This window comes from Oryzias melastigma, linkage group LG13, assembly GCF_002922805.2.
Source record: "Oryzias melastigma strain HK-1 linkage group LG13, ASM292280v2, whole genome shotgun sequence".
In the NCBI taxonomy this organism is placed as follows: Eukaryota; Metazoa; Chordata; class Actinopteri; order Beloniformes; family Adrianichthyidae; genus Oryzias; species Oryzias melastigma.
This window is the reverse complement of record NC_050524.1, coordinates 22,641,554-22,658,009: the sequence shown is the minus strand read 5'-3', so window position 1 is coordinate 22,658,009 and position 16,456 is coordinate 22,641,554. Positions and strand designations below refer to the sequence as shown.

Genomic DNA, 16,456 nt, shown 5'->3' with positions numbered 1-16,456 from the left:
GTCTACAGGTGAAAAAAGGGCAAATCTGTGTGTAGCCTGCAGGAAATGTTAGGGTTGTTGACAACACAGTAAGCCTTTAAGGTGAAAATGTTTGTGCGTACTTTGTCTATGGACATGCTGCAAGCTTCAGGTTGTAGTAAATATTTAGGCAAAAAAGCGGTAAGAAAAGGTTAAGTCGATGAGACTCTTACAGATTTGTCCTTTTTTTGTATCTCTCGTGAATTCTGCGCACTGAGGAGTCCTACTCAAGGGAAATCTGTGTGCTCTTTGCACGCTCATTGCGTACAACCTGGCAGTTAGAAACAAGAAAACGAGATAATCAGTGCATTGTTTGGGTTAGTGTCCAACAGGTATCTCATGAGCACTTACTTTTCACAAGACCTGCATTAAGCTTTTGTGAACGATCACAAAGAAGCCAGTGTGCGCACCTCACTAATGACTGATTGTGGTGTAAGGATACCGTATGAAGCTTTAAACGTACATCATAATTGAGTGTAACTTACACTAACCTTACAAATACTTCGCAATACACACTTACTGATGGTACTTCCCATTTTCAAGATGTCACTTAAAGTGGCTATTCAAGCCACAAGGGAACTGCAAGACACACCTGCTCTCCCTTTAAGATGTAGCCGTCTACGACCCTCTATGGGGCTTGACACCCCCAAAACCCGCAGCACCCATTTGGGTCTTTTTTTTTACCTGTAAACATCCCATGTCTACATGTAAGGGCAGTTGGGGCAAAGCCTTTAGCTAAAGAAGACCAAACAAGAAACAGTTCTTTATGCAACGTTATAGCATGGTAGCAGTCATAGACCTCTTTTTAATTAATTTTGTATTGTCTTTGAGAAGAAGCAAAATGCTTACTGCAAGATTGAGACAAAGAAAACCTGACATTTTCTTGTAAAAAAACAAAACCAAAAAATACCAAAATAAAAGTAAAAACTTTTTATAATACAATGTAAAAATATATTTCAGTACAGCATCTGCTTTTTTATTTATAAAACAGCAACTAATTTGTTTCAGTCACACTTCTGTAATTCATTTTCCATGCAAATTCTTAAATGAGTAAAAGTAGCAGCAGAATTTTGGCCCTCCTGCTGACTTAACATTTTATAATAACTCACTTGGAGGTTGGGGGACCCTCCTGGATGGGACAGCTGGCTGCAGGTCTGCCTGAGGGGGCAGTGTGCAGTTCTCCTGTATTTGGGGTGTCTTGCTTCGAAGTGGGATTTGTGGAGGCTGGTTTCTGGGTATCTCATCGGTTCCTGTTTTGCTGGGTGCTGGGCTGGTGGAGGAAAAAGCAAAAAACATACTGGAGGTGCGCAACGACAAAACTTAACAGTTTTAAATTTAAGGTGGGTCCTTGTTAAACACCAGCAACAAATCTGCCTCTTGCTAGACAATAAGGCGTTTTACAGAAAGATCCTCAAATTACTTTAGTCTAGTTTATTTCTCTTCTCAGACAGCACCTGTATAGTGTGCATCATCACAGAAACAACAGTGGCAGCAGTTTCTTTAATTGTGACCTCCTACTGGTTTCAGAATGACATTTGTACACCATAACACAGTGGCACAACAGTCTGTTGACCACAAATTAATGTGCAAATTTTCATATTTGTCTCAATGGTCACCAGTTTCTGCAGAACTCCTCCGGAAGGTACTGAGTGGTGATGTTAATAAAAAACTTTAAGTCTCACAAACATTGCATAACAAGCAATGCATCTACTCTAATTAATCTCCAGTGGTGCATTAATATACAAAAAAGTAAAACTAGTACTCAGACTGTTTCCAAATGTGCATTTTTTCCACTATAAAAACTAAAGGGACCAATTTCTCATAGAATCAGAACAACCAGTTATTTGGCTAAAGTGCACTGTTCTTAACAATGAGCCCAGATTCTGTAGAGAGGAAACAAGTTTCATTTTCGATCTTTACAACAGCTTTAAAAAGACAACAGGCTGCAGAAGTTATTTACTAGCAGATATCTAGTGCAGAATAACAATCTGTCTAAATCACAAACAGTCTCTTTAATTTAATCAGAAATGGCAAACCATTTGCTCCAAAATATAAGAAAAAACTTTGAAAACGTTCTATGTAGATTTATATTTAAATACCAGTACGTTAAGACTTAATTTTAACTTGGGAGCTGCAATTTTCTCATGTTTGCACATAACTCTAGAACTTAGGAACAGTGTTGGGGTAGTACAAAAAGAAAACCAAAAGTACTATATTACAGTAACATGTTACTTTTGCAGTGATGCAAGCCTTCATAGATCCCAACACTTTACCTTAATTCTTTTTATATAGTTCAGTTATTTCCCAGACATTTTTTCTGTCTTCTTATTGTTGTGGGGCAAATGCATTCATTTTAAAGATGCTTTTATTGTGAAGCTTGTTTGTTTTATGGAATAAACGGACTAAAGCTGAGGGCTTCACCTCCAACTGGGCTGTCTGTTAATCTCTTTCGGTGTCATGGGCTTGCTGGAGCCAACCCAGCTACTGTTAGGAGTAGGCGGAGATCACCCTGAACAGGTTATCAGTTTGTTGTAAGGCCACACACACCTATTGCAATTTAGAGATACCAATCAACATATGCATCATGTTCTTGGACTGTGGGGAGAAACTGGAATGCCCAGAGAAAACCCACAGATGTAATGGAGAACATGCAAACTCTGCAAAGTAAGGTCCCTGCCGGGATTCAAACTAGGCCCTTCTCACTGTGAGGTAACCACTACACCCCCATACATCCACCACAGTTGATAAAAAGGAGAAATACTTTGTGGTACATTTGTTGTATCTTGTTTTCTACTTTTACAGGTATGAAAAAGAAAGTTCCTTTAAAATATTTCAGGACCCATGCAATGATAATTCATTTCATGAGCCCTGAAATACAGTTTTTCAAGAGTAATAGTGAGCTTAAGCACAAACAGTTGTTAAACAGCAAGGAAGTTTTCTGTACATTTTAAATAAATCCTAACAATAAAGTAATATACTAGCAATCAACAGTTTGACCCTGAAATAACATTTTGATGAGTTCCCAATTTGACCTGCATCAAAACAGCCTGTCCCACTGACATCCACCGATGTCTCATCACTTTTTTACTTCGATGGTAAGGAATCTTTACCTATGGGGACGACCTTGAACGGTTCTTCAAACCACAGGCGTCATTCAAGCATAAAATGAATCTCTTCAAACTCCACATCCCCTTTCTGAGATATTTGGATATGAATGCTTGGTCTCTGGTGACACTCAGCTCGTCAAGCTTGAAGAATATTTACGAATTGGTGGGACATGAAGTAAAATGGAACTCACACATGCGTGTTCGTATGGTTGTGATTTTTTTAATAACTGAAATTAAATTGCTAAATTCTATCAATAGTCACAAATACGGGTATGTCTTAAGCTTTCATAGTTACATTGAATGAGATTTTCACACTCTGCGAACTAGGTTTATGTAACAACAAGAATGTTGTCTTCTATCAGGTTTTTACCCACAGATGATCAACACACTCTTTGGTATTATGTTTATGCTAAAGAGGAGTAAATAAACCCAATCAGCCTGTCATACGATATAAAAGTACAGGTTTTAAGCATGGTTACGCTTAAAGAAACATACTGTACAAGAACTAAATTACTAAATTGAAAATCTGTTTTTCTACCTTTTTTCCTCAAGTACGTCAACTCTTAAAAATAATTAGCAACATTGAAGAACAAGCTTTATATAAAGTTAAAAAAAAACCTAATTCCATATTTTTTTAGACCATGAGCATAAGGTGAATTTAAAATCCTTTAATTTGACCAAAACTCAACAGTGCACATTATAATCCAGTGCACTTTATGCATTCTGGTTTTGTCCTGACCTGGAACACATCATTAGGGACCTGAAACAATGCACATTTCTGACAATGAAAGCATCTGTTTTAGACAAATAAATAATCATCTGGAAATTTCACAAAGTCCCACTCTAATCATCTTCTGATGTACATTAAAGGGGTCCTACCATGAAAATTATACTTTTTGAGGTTTTAAATGCATTTTGCTGTTCAATCCTCCCTATAAAGAACACCAAAGTGGCATTTTGATCTGTTCATGTCTTTAAGAGTAATCCTTTAACTGTCTGCAGCAGCCCCTCCCATACCCACAAAAACGAGCGGTTGGAAACGTGCTGACGTAAGGTCGATGCCAACAGCTCCTACCAGGAAGAATCTGTGCTGACAGCCCCGCCCGCCTCCAGACTCTTGATTTCTCTAGTGAGCTAGTGGTAATTTGCAAAACAACTTTCATTTTAGATGCAGAATACCGTATATCTCCCAGTTGTGTCCTGTCTTCAATACATTCCAGCTCAAATAGTTGTTTTTTTTTACTTTAAACGCGTCGTTCCTTTAAGACCTGCCCACCCCCCAACCCCCGGTCACACAGTCGTGTTTGTTGTGAATCAGTGTAGCGATAGCCAGGCCTACTAAAGGCAGATATATCGTGTGCGCATCCATCTTTGAAGAAGTTTGGATTATTTTCGTGGGAGAACTACAGACACATGCATTTTGCCAGGGATGACGTCATGGAAGGGACTCCAGCCACATGCAACGGCAAGCGGGGCTTCAGGAATCGAGCCGTTTTACTTCCGGGTATGAACAAACTCACAAAATATAACTAATATTTCATAAACAATTTGTTTTTAGTGTTTCAAAGGTAATATATGATCATATTTATGGATATTCACTCGGAAATGCTTAAGAAAATCATGGCAGGGCCCCTTTAAAGTGTTCCGAGTAGTCTTTTAGTTATGATTGTGTAGTTTTTACCCAAAATCAAAACATCTGTTTTATTGTCTAAGACATTGTGTCTGCAGAGATGCTGTAGTTCATTAGAAGGTACCTCCGAGTTGTGGGACTCTTGGTGCAAAGTAACCCCTCCCTCTTTTCCCAGCGTCCACCTGTTTACATCCTCTCCTGCTAGCTTACAATCCCTCACAACCCCAAACTTACATTATCGGTACAACAAAAATGATGAGCAATATTGGAGCAATCCAGTCGTACAATTCTAAGACAGATACCAGCTCAAAAGAGGAAAATAAAAACATACATAGATGCATCCATCTACAAGTGTATGAAGTGGATTTGAATAAAGAAACACTGAGAAATGCAGTTTTAGGAATAATTTTCTTTTTATATGATGCCTTCCATGGGGAAAATGACACAAGAACATGTTAGAAACACCCAAAACCCGATTTTCATCAGGGTGGGTAAATACAATCAATAACATATTTAGCTGTCTGAGGACTAAACATTGTTTGGCATAAATTACGAAAATTTTAAATCCATATTTTTTTAAACAATACTCAACTGTCTATTTTCATGTTTTCGGTAAAGTAAGTGGTGACCAAATTATCCCGTTTCTCTCAATCCAGTATTGTGAAAGTTCCTCTTTATTGCCCCTACAGTTGCAAAAAGTCCCATCGCAATAATTATTCAAGACGTGCGACTAGTGGTAAAATGAACAAATTTAACAACAGTGCATATACAGAACCGCTCAGATTTAAGCTTGAAAAAAGTTCACCTGCCCATGTGATCTTTAAAAGAAACATTAAACTCACAGAGCAGTGTTTGTACAGAATACAAAGCTGACATTTAACTATGACCTGCTGTCACTTGTCAAAAATTTAAATTAGCAGTGTACCTGGACTAACACAGAAGTGCTAAGTGGTTAGCATCATGACAATACGACCTCCTTCACGTTGATAATGCTGTATGCATGACCAGAGAGAAACTGAAAAATACTTTTGTCACATTTTTCACCCAAATGAATGAAAATGTGATACGCATAATCCCAAACCCCAAAGAGTCTCCATGACTGTCTGGTGTTTCAAAAAAAAAAAAAAAACGACAGATCAACCACAATGACGGGAAACTGCTCTGTTGACACAGTTCCCCCTTTTTCTCAGAGGAAGAGTGCTGTGAGAGGTTTGCCTGCTCTCTATATTTAACTTGATCTTTTCTGACATGAATGTGGGCTACCTAAACGATGAGTGCTTCTTTTACCCCACTTCTGTATGTAATCTTAAAAGAAGGCAGATCTCAAGAGAAGTTCTACCGTTTGAACACGGCAAAAACAAACCAAAAGCACTTCAGCTAGCTAGTATGAGTGTGCTAACTCACAATTCCTGTGGTGAAGACGGATAAAGCAGAACATAAAACCAAACAAAGTCAATCAACTATTTCATGCACCGTTATTGAATTTAATCTTTTTTTAAGAAATAACAAGCCAAGATTGATTTTTTCCATTCTTTTCAGGCCTGTTTGCAATTCATTAAAACACCACTGTCACATCTATTTAAAAAGAAAAGATCTAGCACATAAGAGAACACCCTTCTTGAGTCTGATAAAGGTCACACAAACTGGTTACAACATAAAATCCCAGTGCTCTATTCACAAAAAAACAATACAAACAAATCTGCAACACAAGAAAGACAGGACAGAGCCATGACAAAAAAGAGCAGAGTCAACGGCACAAAGAAGAGACGGAGCCAACATTACCTGTCCCAGCATGTTCAAAATAAGTCCTCAATCATCAAGATTTAGCTTTAAAATCCCACACTCAGATGTATACACACGAGAAGCAGGAGGAAATGACCAGAGGATGGGAGGAGGCAACGACGCATGCCGACAAGGAAGCAAGAAAGTAACCTAAGTGCGTGAATGTGTTCCGACAACAAGTGTGAGGGTAGTTCCTGGTCACAGACCGCTTCTTTACTCTATAACTCACTCTGCTCCCCCCCTGTGTCAGACATAAGCAGTTATAAGAGGACAGGTTTCAAATGCTATGTGTGGTTTTTCACTGCATTCTTTGACTGCTTTTCTCTCTCTCCCTTTGAAATACAGAATGACGACTTGTTTGTTACTCATAACAACTCCACCACCTGATAGAGGCTTTAAGTTTCACCAGCCAGAGACAGAAAAAAAAAACTTGCAGTCCAGTCTTCTGTGCAACCAATTATGTCACCGCCCTAGACAAAACTCAAATACTTATGTGAAACCACAAGAAACACATGCCTTTAAAAAAATCAACTATAACAACTAATGATCTTTTACTTTGGAGAACCTCTAAAATGAAGGAAGAATACCAACACATTTTTAAGAAGGGTGGACCACACTTCAGCGGTAAGACATCAGCAACCACAAAACAGGAACACACTTTTGAAAAAGTACAGCAAGCTTATTTTTGTCAAATATAAACATGTAAACAGCAACTACACTTGCTAACTCAGCATGGTTTAGTTTAAGGAAGTTTTCAATTTTACTTTCAGGAAGTGTTTAAAACAGCCAAAAAAACCATCTCAATGAGTAAACTGCTCAGAGCTAAACAACAGATGTAGTTTCCAAGTTTAACCAATAGATGGCAATGCAGCCCACAAAGACATGGATCCAACAATGCAGTAGTCTCATCCATTTGTACTCCTTATATCAGTTCTGTCAGTTTTGTTTAGCAAAACAGTTTTAACATTCTGCCATTGTCTTTGACACACATGCACAGTAGTGCAGATCCAGGTCAGTAGTGATGTCACAGGGAGTTATAGGAAGGCTTTGGGACCATAACAACACGCTAACTGAGCTTGAAAGTGTGGGAAACATAAAAAAGTAAAAGAAAAAAAGTCTCCAGAGTAATATCTGCAAGGTAGAACTTGTGTTCCATAGCAGCACAACGATAATACATGAGCATCTGAAGACGCAGCAGGTTGTGACTGAGTATGATAACGCTGAAGCTATCCTTAGTGCAAACAGAGCAAAAAAAGATGATTCTCTAAAATAGTGGAGTAAAAATGATGGGCATTTCCCCACACTGTCAAGGCTAGGTAAATGTTTTCTGTGCATCTCTGCAACCTCTTCCCCATCGGAGATAAACTTCTCTGCTTTAGGAACATCTGCTCTCAAAAGAGATCATGTCTTTCTACAAGACATGTAGAAATGCTCACTTTCCAGGCTACAAGCAAAAACACCGTACAGTTTGGAATTATATAGATTCAAAGTGAAGTGAACTTGTAGACAGTTGTGAGCACTCAGCACCACAAAATGCACTTCTATTATTTTTGAGTCAGTGATTGATCTTTCGTGAAAAATAGTTCCTTTGTTTCAAATGCAAACCTCATTTGATTTAAGTCTCGTTTTACTGCCAGAAACCAATGAAGGAAAGAAGCTGTATGATTCGGTAAAGGTTTATTAAACTATCATCTTAATTGTCTTTATTTTTAAGTTGTTTTAAAGCAAATGATGGTTAAGATGTGTGTTTCACATCTATTTTACGCATGGCCTTGTTAAGGTGCATTCACATCAAACGCGATTCCAGCGACAAATTCGCGTGCGCTGCCCCTCTTTCGCCGTGCGACTAATATGCTGCTTGTCGCCGGTCAACAATTGTGTTTGACACCGTGGCCGCCTGTGGGAGGAGTTACAAGCTAATGCATTTAGGATGAGGATAAGGAACGGTGTCTGTGGATATCTCACTTAGAATGTATGGAAGACACCGAAGACTTTAAGAAATAAGTTTATTTATTGTGAAGAGTTCTACAAAAACATCGGTAATCACATCTCCATGTTTGAGTTTACATGATTATTATGAAAAGATTTTCCCAGTACAAGGGGCTGTGTCTGTATGACAGCCGCTTCACAGTGTTTATATGTCTCTGTGGCTGAGCTTGAAGGCTCACTGTCTCGTATTAATGCCTGAGCCAGTGCCCCGCACCCCACAGCAGTTCTCTGTTTGCTGGCTTATGGAGTCAGTGAGCGAAAGTCACTAAAACATCACGTGCCCAAAGCTGAGTTCCTGATTGGCAGATGTGATGTGGCAACCTGTCAAACTTCTGATATTTTAATTTTGGCTGCGCCACCTGGTTCACGCCGTGTCACTCAAATTGAGCTGTGTCTGTTCCATTGACTTAACATTGAAACTGACCGTCAAATAATGTTAATTAATTACACTGCATTAACTAATATATGATGTTTTGGAAAACAAACTCACCTTTGTGTGGGAGACTGAGCAAGTAACCGCTGTGGTAACGGGGGTGGGCTTTTAGGTCCAACTCCTGCTTTTGGAGGAAGAGGTGGAGCATTTATCATATTGTTGGTAGTGGGTGAGATGGGTGAAGCTTTGTCACCTCCATCGCTATTCAAAAAAGCAGAAGGCTCAGGAGGTTGAATATTTAATGTCCGAGGCCTGGCTGGAGTAGACTGGATGGAGAGGCTTTCAGGGAAAACTTCTGAGGAATTACCAGAGAACAGTGGGGTTGAACGCCCAGGAAGAGATCTGCACTGTTCTAATGGAGGTTTGTCCAATCTTGGGGAAACAGGACCTGGGGCCGGCTGGGAGGGGGCCAAAGAATTTGTGAAGCACTGGGGAGGGAAGTTGATTGTAATTCGAGGGGGTACTGGGGGTAAATTGGTTGGACTGGAAGAGTCAACTGGGGCACTTGAACGAAACTTAGTCCTTTCTCTTGGTTGAGGCTTGGGCTGGTCCTTGTCTAGTTCTCCATTGCCATCTTCTTGTTCTCCTTCTCCAAGTGCTGTATTTTTTTGGGCAAGACCTGTTTCTTCTCCTTGTTCCTTACAGTTCTCTTGCATTTTGTACACTTGTCTTTCCTTAGGAATTGGTTTGTCTCGCATTTTAGGAACAGGTATCCTTGTTTCTCCATCACTTTCTGGTTTTACTTCTCTTGGAACAGGCTGTGGCCTCCATGTTTGCTGATCTCTTTCGGGTGGTACAGGTGCAGTTTCCTGCGTAATCTGGGTTTTGTTTAAGCTAGCTAGAATGCGTCTCTGGTGGCCTGGTAGGGTAATCCCCATGCGCTCCAGTTGATTTGGTGTAAGATGCTGACATTCTTGTATTGTCTTTAAACCGGCACTCAGAAACAAGTCAGTGTACTGCTCCAACCGTATCACACCCAACCAGTCCAACACTGTCGCACTGGATTCGGATTGACACATGGTTACTTCAAATGCCTTTCCAGCAAAGTGCAGGGTCAATGTGCATGAGTCCACTTCCACAGGAACAGGCCAACTTTGGTACCTCGGATCACCTCAAGTGCAACCTGTGGATAAGGAAACATCAATGTCAGCTGTAACCACCACTTCATAGCTTCCATTCAGGATCTGTCTTTAAATTTGTATTATCTCTCTCAGTTTGATCAGAACCAGACAAAAACTCAGCAGCCTCATTCGTTAGACTACTGCATTTGGCAGATTAATTTGGTTAACAGTCAAGACTGTAGTTGAAAAGCAAAAAAACAAGTTGTTTTAGCCTGTGATCAACTGGTGAGGTAGTGCTTTTTGACATTTGTGGAAAAAGGAAGTTGTGCTCAAGGCTTGACTGAAAATGTCCTTTTGACAGCACTTGTAATAACTTTAGAGCACAACACAGTCAATACATTATTCTTTCTCTATTAAACTTTAAACAAAGCAAGAATAAGTAAAATTTGCCTGATTATCTTTAAGTCAAGGAATATTGGATTAATGACCTATAAGAAGTTAAAAATACTTTTTTTAAAGCAAACATTTTTTTAATTGGAAAGGACCATAAGACACTTAACACCAATGTCATGACTTTCCAGTAACTGTTGTCAAATACACAGACTAATCTGTATTGAGTGGTTTATATGATGGGAGAGTTCTAATGAGTTTTCAGAAGCAAGCTGGTCTAAGCCCAGGACCTTGATTTAAATGCATTTGTTTAATCAACTCTTTTTATGCTTTCAAAGTCATGAATAAGAAGATGCTGAAATGCATTTAATTTCTTCACCAATAACTCATATTTTAGCTTTTATTTAAAGGGAAAGCTGTGGATTTCTCCTCCCACAAAATCATATTCTGGATCTTTTGCTTTTTGACCTATATACATGATGAAATATTCTTTTAAGTATGATTTAATTTAGGCTTTCCTTTAAATGAAACGCTAATAGATTAAAAAAGTAAAACAAACTTGCCTGGAAGTGAGGGCCGTCAGGACTGAATGATCGCAGTAACCCACTATATCCAGTCTAAGGCATTAACCAGTATGAATATTGAAATTAGCACATTTCGTTTCCTGTTGAGTGTTTCCCCTAACGAAGCAGAGACCACAAGGTACAAGGACGTTGTCAATCTTGTTCTTTTCTCTGTGATCTACAGTAGTTCCTATTTCTGAATAGAGGAACTAAAAATATGTTGCACACATCAAAAGTATTCAGACTTCTACCAACATTAAAAATATTCTCACTCATAAATGCAGGATCTATAAGTCACATTTGGGCAAATGCATGTACGATAAGCTTTTGGTGAAGCAAAGAATTTTCTGTCAGCACTTCATCACACATAAAACTTTCAGAGGGTGGAGTGTGGGTGTCAATGAGGAACAACTTCAACGCTGCTACAGAAAAGAAGCAAAACACATTGGCTATAGCAACACCTCTTCTTGTCAAAAGTAAAACCTCTGAAGCCAATCAACCCTTTGATCAACTCAAATGCAGAGCATGAGGAAAATAATTTGTGAAAAGAGTAAACCATAAATTATTCACAGTCTGTTGATGCAGTCTGACTTCTTTTTTGCCAACTCTTTTTTTTCTGCTACTCTCCACTCCCTACCACTTCTGTTCACCTCCTCCTCCCCTCCAGCGTTCTCCGTACTCCCTCCTATCCAGAGCTGCAAATAACAGGGTCTCTGTGCTACCTTCACAATGGGACATTCTGTTGCCTAGGCAAGAGCACGGCACTGACAAAAAGGAAGGAAAAGTATGGCGGAGCCACTGCTCGAGCCTGAAAAAGTGCTTAACCAATGATGCCACATTCATAAGTTGATTACTGGGACTGGCAGTTACTGACTGTCCTGAAAAAACCTCTCCAAGTTCTGTTCCAGAGCACAAACAAAACTTTTCCAGTTTCTCTCTGTTCATATCCTTACTACTGTAGTACTAACTACAGCATAAACTGAACACTGCAGAACATCAAGAGGAAATGTTAAAGAATACAAGCTAAGTATGAAGAACAGCTCATAAAAATCTCACTCAGAGCACAGACGGAGAGGTGGTGTTATGTTGACAGACCTGCTGCCTGATGCTCCTTGATCCTCATCCTTATTTGCTGGCAGTTTTTGGATGTAAAGTAATCAAATCCCTAGTAAAATATAAGGAAAATATTGAGGTGAAACTTAACTTGAGCAAACTATTTCTCTAAATCTGGGGCTACGATTGCTTAAATAAGATGGCCGGGTCTCATAAGAGCTCATGCGCGCGACTTCTCTTTTCGCAATTACCTCATTTCTACACACTCAACATTGAGAACTACAGAACAGGATTTGACAACCAGAAGCAAGCTCTCTCTTTGGCTTGTTTCTATTAGTATAAGAACTGGTACAGCTTATTGAAAGCTTATTTACTTTTTCAAATGTGGATATAAAATTAAAAACAGGCATTTTATCCTAAAATTAAAGTAATACTGAGAAGCTCATCCAAATGATGGCAGTTTTTTCTTTAACCTGTTTATCATAAAAGTGCAGTGAACAGAAACGTCTGTAGATCATCTCCTGCTAAAAATAAACAATGCTCTTAGAACTTATGAACTCAGTTTCCCAAGACACCCCTTTCATACAAAATTACTCAAATATTTCTCCATATTTTTATGTTAATAACACTTATCTCAATTTTAGGAACAAATGTCAAGTCCACTTCAATTATATGCTAAACCACATATTACACAAACAATGAACAAAAAGATTTAACACTGCTTTTTTAATACTAATATTGCAGAATGAGTAATGATCTTTATGGTAGTTTATTTGCTCATATTAAGTTTATTTTTGCCAATAATCTTTGTTTTTAAAATGTCCCATGGACAAAAGAAGTTCAGATTACATAGCCTGAGCAAAAGAAAGAAACATGGAACATGGGTGGACATGTTCCACTTTATCACAACAGCAAGTAAAAATGATCTCAGTCCTTCAAATGATTCTATGATGGACATGCCAGTAGCTCTGTGAAATGTTACCATCAATAGCAATATTGCCTTTACTTTTAAAATATTTGTTGTTATTGCTTGATACACATTTAATTATCAGAGTTAATGGTGGATATTTCGTGCACTAAAAGTGATCATGATAAATGGCGTTTTGTGTCACCTATGATATTTTGCATATAGAACAATTTCTTCTACCGTTTAGTCCTCATATGCCAGCTGCAGCAGAGCGAGGTCAGTTATTTTTTTCGTAAGTGATCATGCAGTAATAAGCAGGATAATGCCCTTCAAGATGTCTATTAAGGGCATTAATCCCTTTCATGTCTTGAACAAAAAAAGAGCCCAAGTAGTTTGATAGTGATTCCCTTTCATAGTAGCATAAAATCTTTTCCACTGTGGCATCATAGTTGTCCCATCTCTAGGATAGTTTCAGGGCAAATCGGAGGTAGAACAAGCGAACTGTAAAAGGTTAGGAAGCGTAAGATCTGCAGAAAGAGATGATGCCGCGACCATGTTCTGGTAAAAAAGTATGTGCAAGTAAATCATTTTCAAGTCCTTGATGGCAATATCAACAGCGATTAAAAAGCAAATACATCATGAAAAACTGCTCAGTCAAATGCAATCTAGTCAAAAAGTAAGTCCACCAAACTTTTGTGTCGGTGCACATGAGAGAAAAGTTAGCCCACATGTGCAACCAGTGCAAAATTTAATCCAGAGCTCTTAGTATAATCATTTTTCTTAAAGAAAAGATCAATCCAATGTTGATTAATCAATTTGCTTAAACCTGGAAATAGAAGTTAAAAAGAAAAATAATGAAAAATATAAGATTTCCAGTATTCAGAAGATGATCTGATCTGGTTTTTGTCTATCTTCTCTTATTTCATAAAAAAGCAACATCATGTGTCCACATTCAGGTTTGCTCACTTGCAGCCTCAATCATCTTAACTCTCATAGATACAATCCTACTGCTACTCGCCGTTTTGAAAAGTGTTTAATAAATGCAGAACAAAAGATGTAACAACTTTGAGTCTGTTGTGTTAATATTTCAAATAAAAGCATTCTCTCCATCTGTTCCAACTCCTGTGATTTACACCCACGCATTTGACCAAAACCGAACTGACGCCAAACCAGTTTAACCAAGTTACCAGTTGGTGGCTTGCAACACAAAACTAATTTTGTGAAGCTGAAAAATCAAGTATTGTACCAATAACCAAAACTTGGCCTAAAACAGAGAAAAGTCGATCAACAGTTGGGCCAAATCCTAATTCTTACCCCTTCTATTGAAGGGGCATTTGAAGGGAAAGGGGTGTCCAAAATAGTTTTTTTAAGGGTAGAGTGAAGATAATTCAAGTTCTGTATCTCTCCGCCGGTAGGATGAGCTGTGTCGCACTGTACCACAGAGGAGAAGCACATCTCATCATGTGGGTGTGCTCTGAAGAACAGAAGTTTACATTTAACCTTTGTGCTATCTTATGGGGTCCAGATGACCCAAGCCTTAGATTGACATGCTATCCATCCTATGACAAATGTGGACAGTGGTGAACACTGCTGGTGGACACCAGTGAAAATAAAAAATCATTGAAAAAAACAGTTCAGAGCACTTTCTTGTGGGGTCCAGATGATGCCACTCCCAACGGATAACACAAGGGTTATAAGTGGCGAGTTTTTGTTTTAGCATGACCTATTTAAAGTTATAAAACCAATGTTGCTTTGCATTTCCGAGCGCTAACAGCTCCGCGCTAATGTGGCTGATTGACGACTATAGCTGATGTAATCGAGTGGGAGCAACATCCAAAATTGAAGACACAATTTTTCCATAAATCTTCATTTGAGGGGATAAACGTAGGGGTACAGAGAAGTTGTATGGGTAGGGGAAGAATTTAGATTCAGCTTTACACTAGTTTAAAATATGTTATTTCCAGTCCGCCCGTGACAGCTCTGCTTTTAAAGGGTTATAACCTCTCATAAACTGAAGACTCTTGGTTAAAACTTAATTCCACTGCTTTTGGCTGGCTAATAGCAGGGCCTTATTTAGGCAGGACCTAAATTACACACCTTTTTAATCTATGGTAAGTTCAACAGTTTATGTGATTAATATGAATCAGCTGATTCTGAAGCAGAGAAAAGAAGCTTTTCATAGTGGCTTTGCACTGTTGTGCAACAGTTTTAATAATGGCTTTGTGCTCTTATACAACACTTCTCTCTGCTTCAGAATCTGCTGGAATTATGTTAATTACATAAAAAGTTGAAAAGAATGTCAAAGATCCAGCGTTAAAGGGTTAACCACAGCAAGCGTCAACCACCAGCCTGAGGCAAAGTACCTCTACAAGCCTTAGAAACTCTGCAGCGTGACACAAATCAGTTTGAATTACAGTCCTCAAAATACTTGGCCCTGTTGTTTTTCAGACACACAAGTGAAACAGTCATGCTGTCAAGGTGAAACTCTTTTGTAACTTAAAGGGAAACCATATGAACCAAGCTTGTAGTCAGGTAACTCTTTAGTTTGTATTTCAAATTATTTAAAGACCAATTTTCTGTCCTGCATTTGTGGCCATCTTAACCAAATGGGATCATCAAACCTTTAGAAAAAGAACACTGGGGACACGCACCGGTCCAATGGTTAACATGTTTTTGAAGCATTTTTCTTATGATGGAGGACATACATAAAGAAAATTAAGATTGAATCTGTGTTTCTAAGTATGTCTTTATTCAAATCATGCTCTACTCTGATGCATCCACTTGCAGACAAATAGATCCATTAACGTCTTTGTTTTCCTCATCCGAGCTGTCATCTAGTTCCAAACTGAATGGCTGGATAACTCCAATATTCCTCGCCATTTTAGTTGCATCACTAATGTTAGATTGGGGTTGTGAAGGTGGTGTTAGCTAGCAGGAAAGAGTGTAAACAAAGGGTTGATGAGAAATCAGTGCGGGTTTATGCCAAACAGTCCTGCAAACAACTCGGAGGTGAATTTCTGACTAACTCCTGCTGCTCTGCAGAAACTATGTCAGAGAAAACTGCACATGCTTTATGGCTTTGGGTAAAAACTGAATAATTGTAACTAAAAGTCAACATGGAACACTTTGAAAATAGATCAAAAGATGATTGGAGTGGAAATTAAACATTTAAAACCAAAGGCTGTGCTTCCATTTCTGAACAATTTCAATCTTACATAAGATAATATAACTGCCAGGTTAAAAAAAAAAAAAAATCACCGCCAATACATTTATTTTGAAACATAGAGGTGAAATGAATAAAAAAATATGTTGGTGTTTCTATTCTACACTGGAGGAAATGAGGACAAACTTGCTTGAGTTAAAAGTCATCTAGTGGTAATCTGTTAAACTCAACTGGTTTCAATCACTGTTTTACAACCAGCAACAAGAACCAAATGGAAATGTTGACCCTTGATTGAAACCAATATGACATACAATCGCACGGTCTGCCCATCTATTTTTTTTTTTTTTTTTTACATTTGTT

The 16,456-nt window shown here is 38.5% G+C and overlaps 1 protein-coding gene across 8 annotated transcripts in view; it reads right to left on the bottom strand.

Annotated features, from left to right (window-relative positions):
• LOC112149178 (arf-GAP with Rho-GAP domain, ANK repeat and PH domain-containing protein 1) overlaps positions 1–16,456 on the bottom strand; it is a 63,453-nt gene that overhangs the window by 43,224 nt on the left and 3,773 nt on the right. For 6 of the 8 annotated variants that reach the window (XM_024276697.2, XM_024276695.2, XM_024276701.2 and 3 more), the window contains exons 2-3: positions 9,017–10,082; positions 1,128–1,288 (exon numbers count right to left, since the gene is read on the bottom strand). In XM_024276697.2, coding sequence (XP_024132465.1) covers positions 1,128–1,288; positions 9,017–9,978 — 1,123 coding nt within the window. In that variant the 5' untranslated portion in view covers positions 9,979–10,082. Of the gene's footprint in view, positions 1–1,127; positions 1,289–6,537; positions 7,206–9,016; positions 10,085–16,456 lie in introns of those variants that run through there. The other 2 variants (XM_036214717.1, XM_036214720.1) reach the window with 2 other exon arrangements.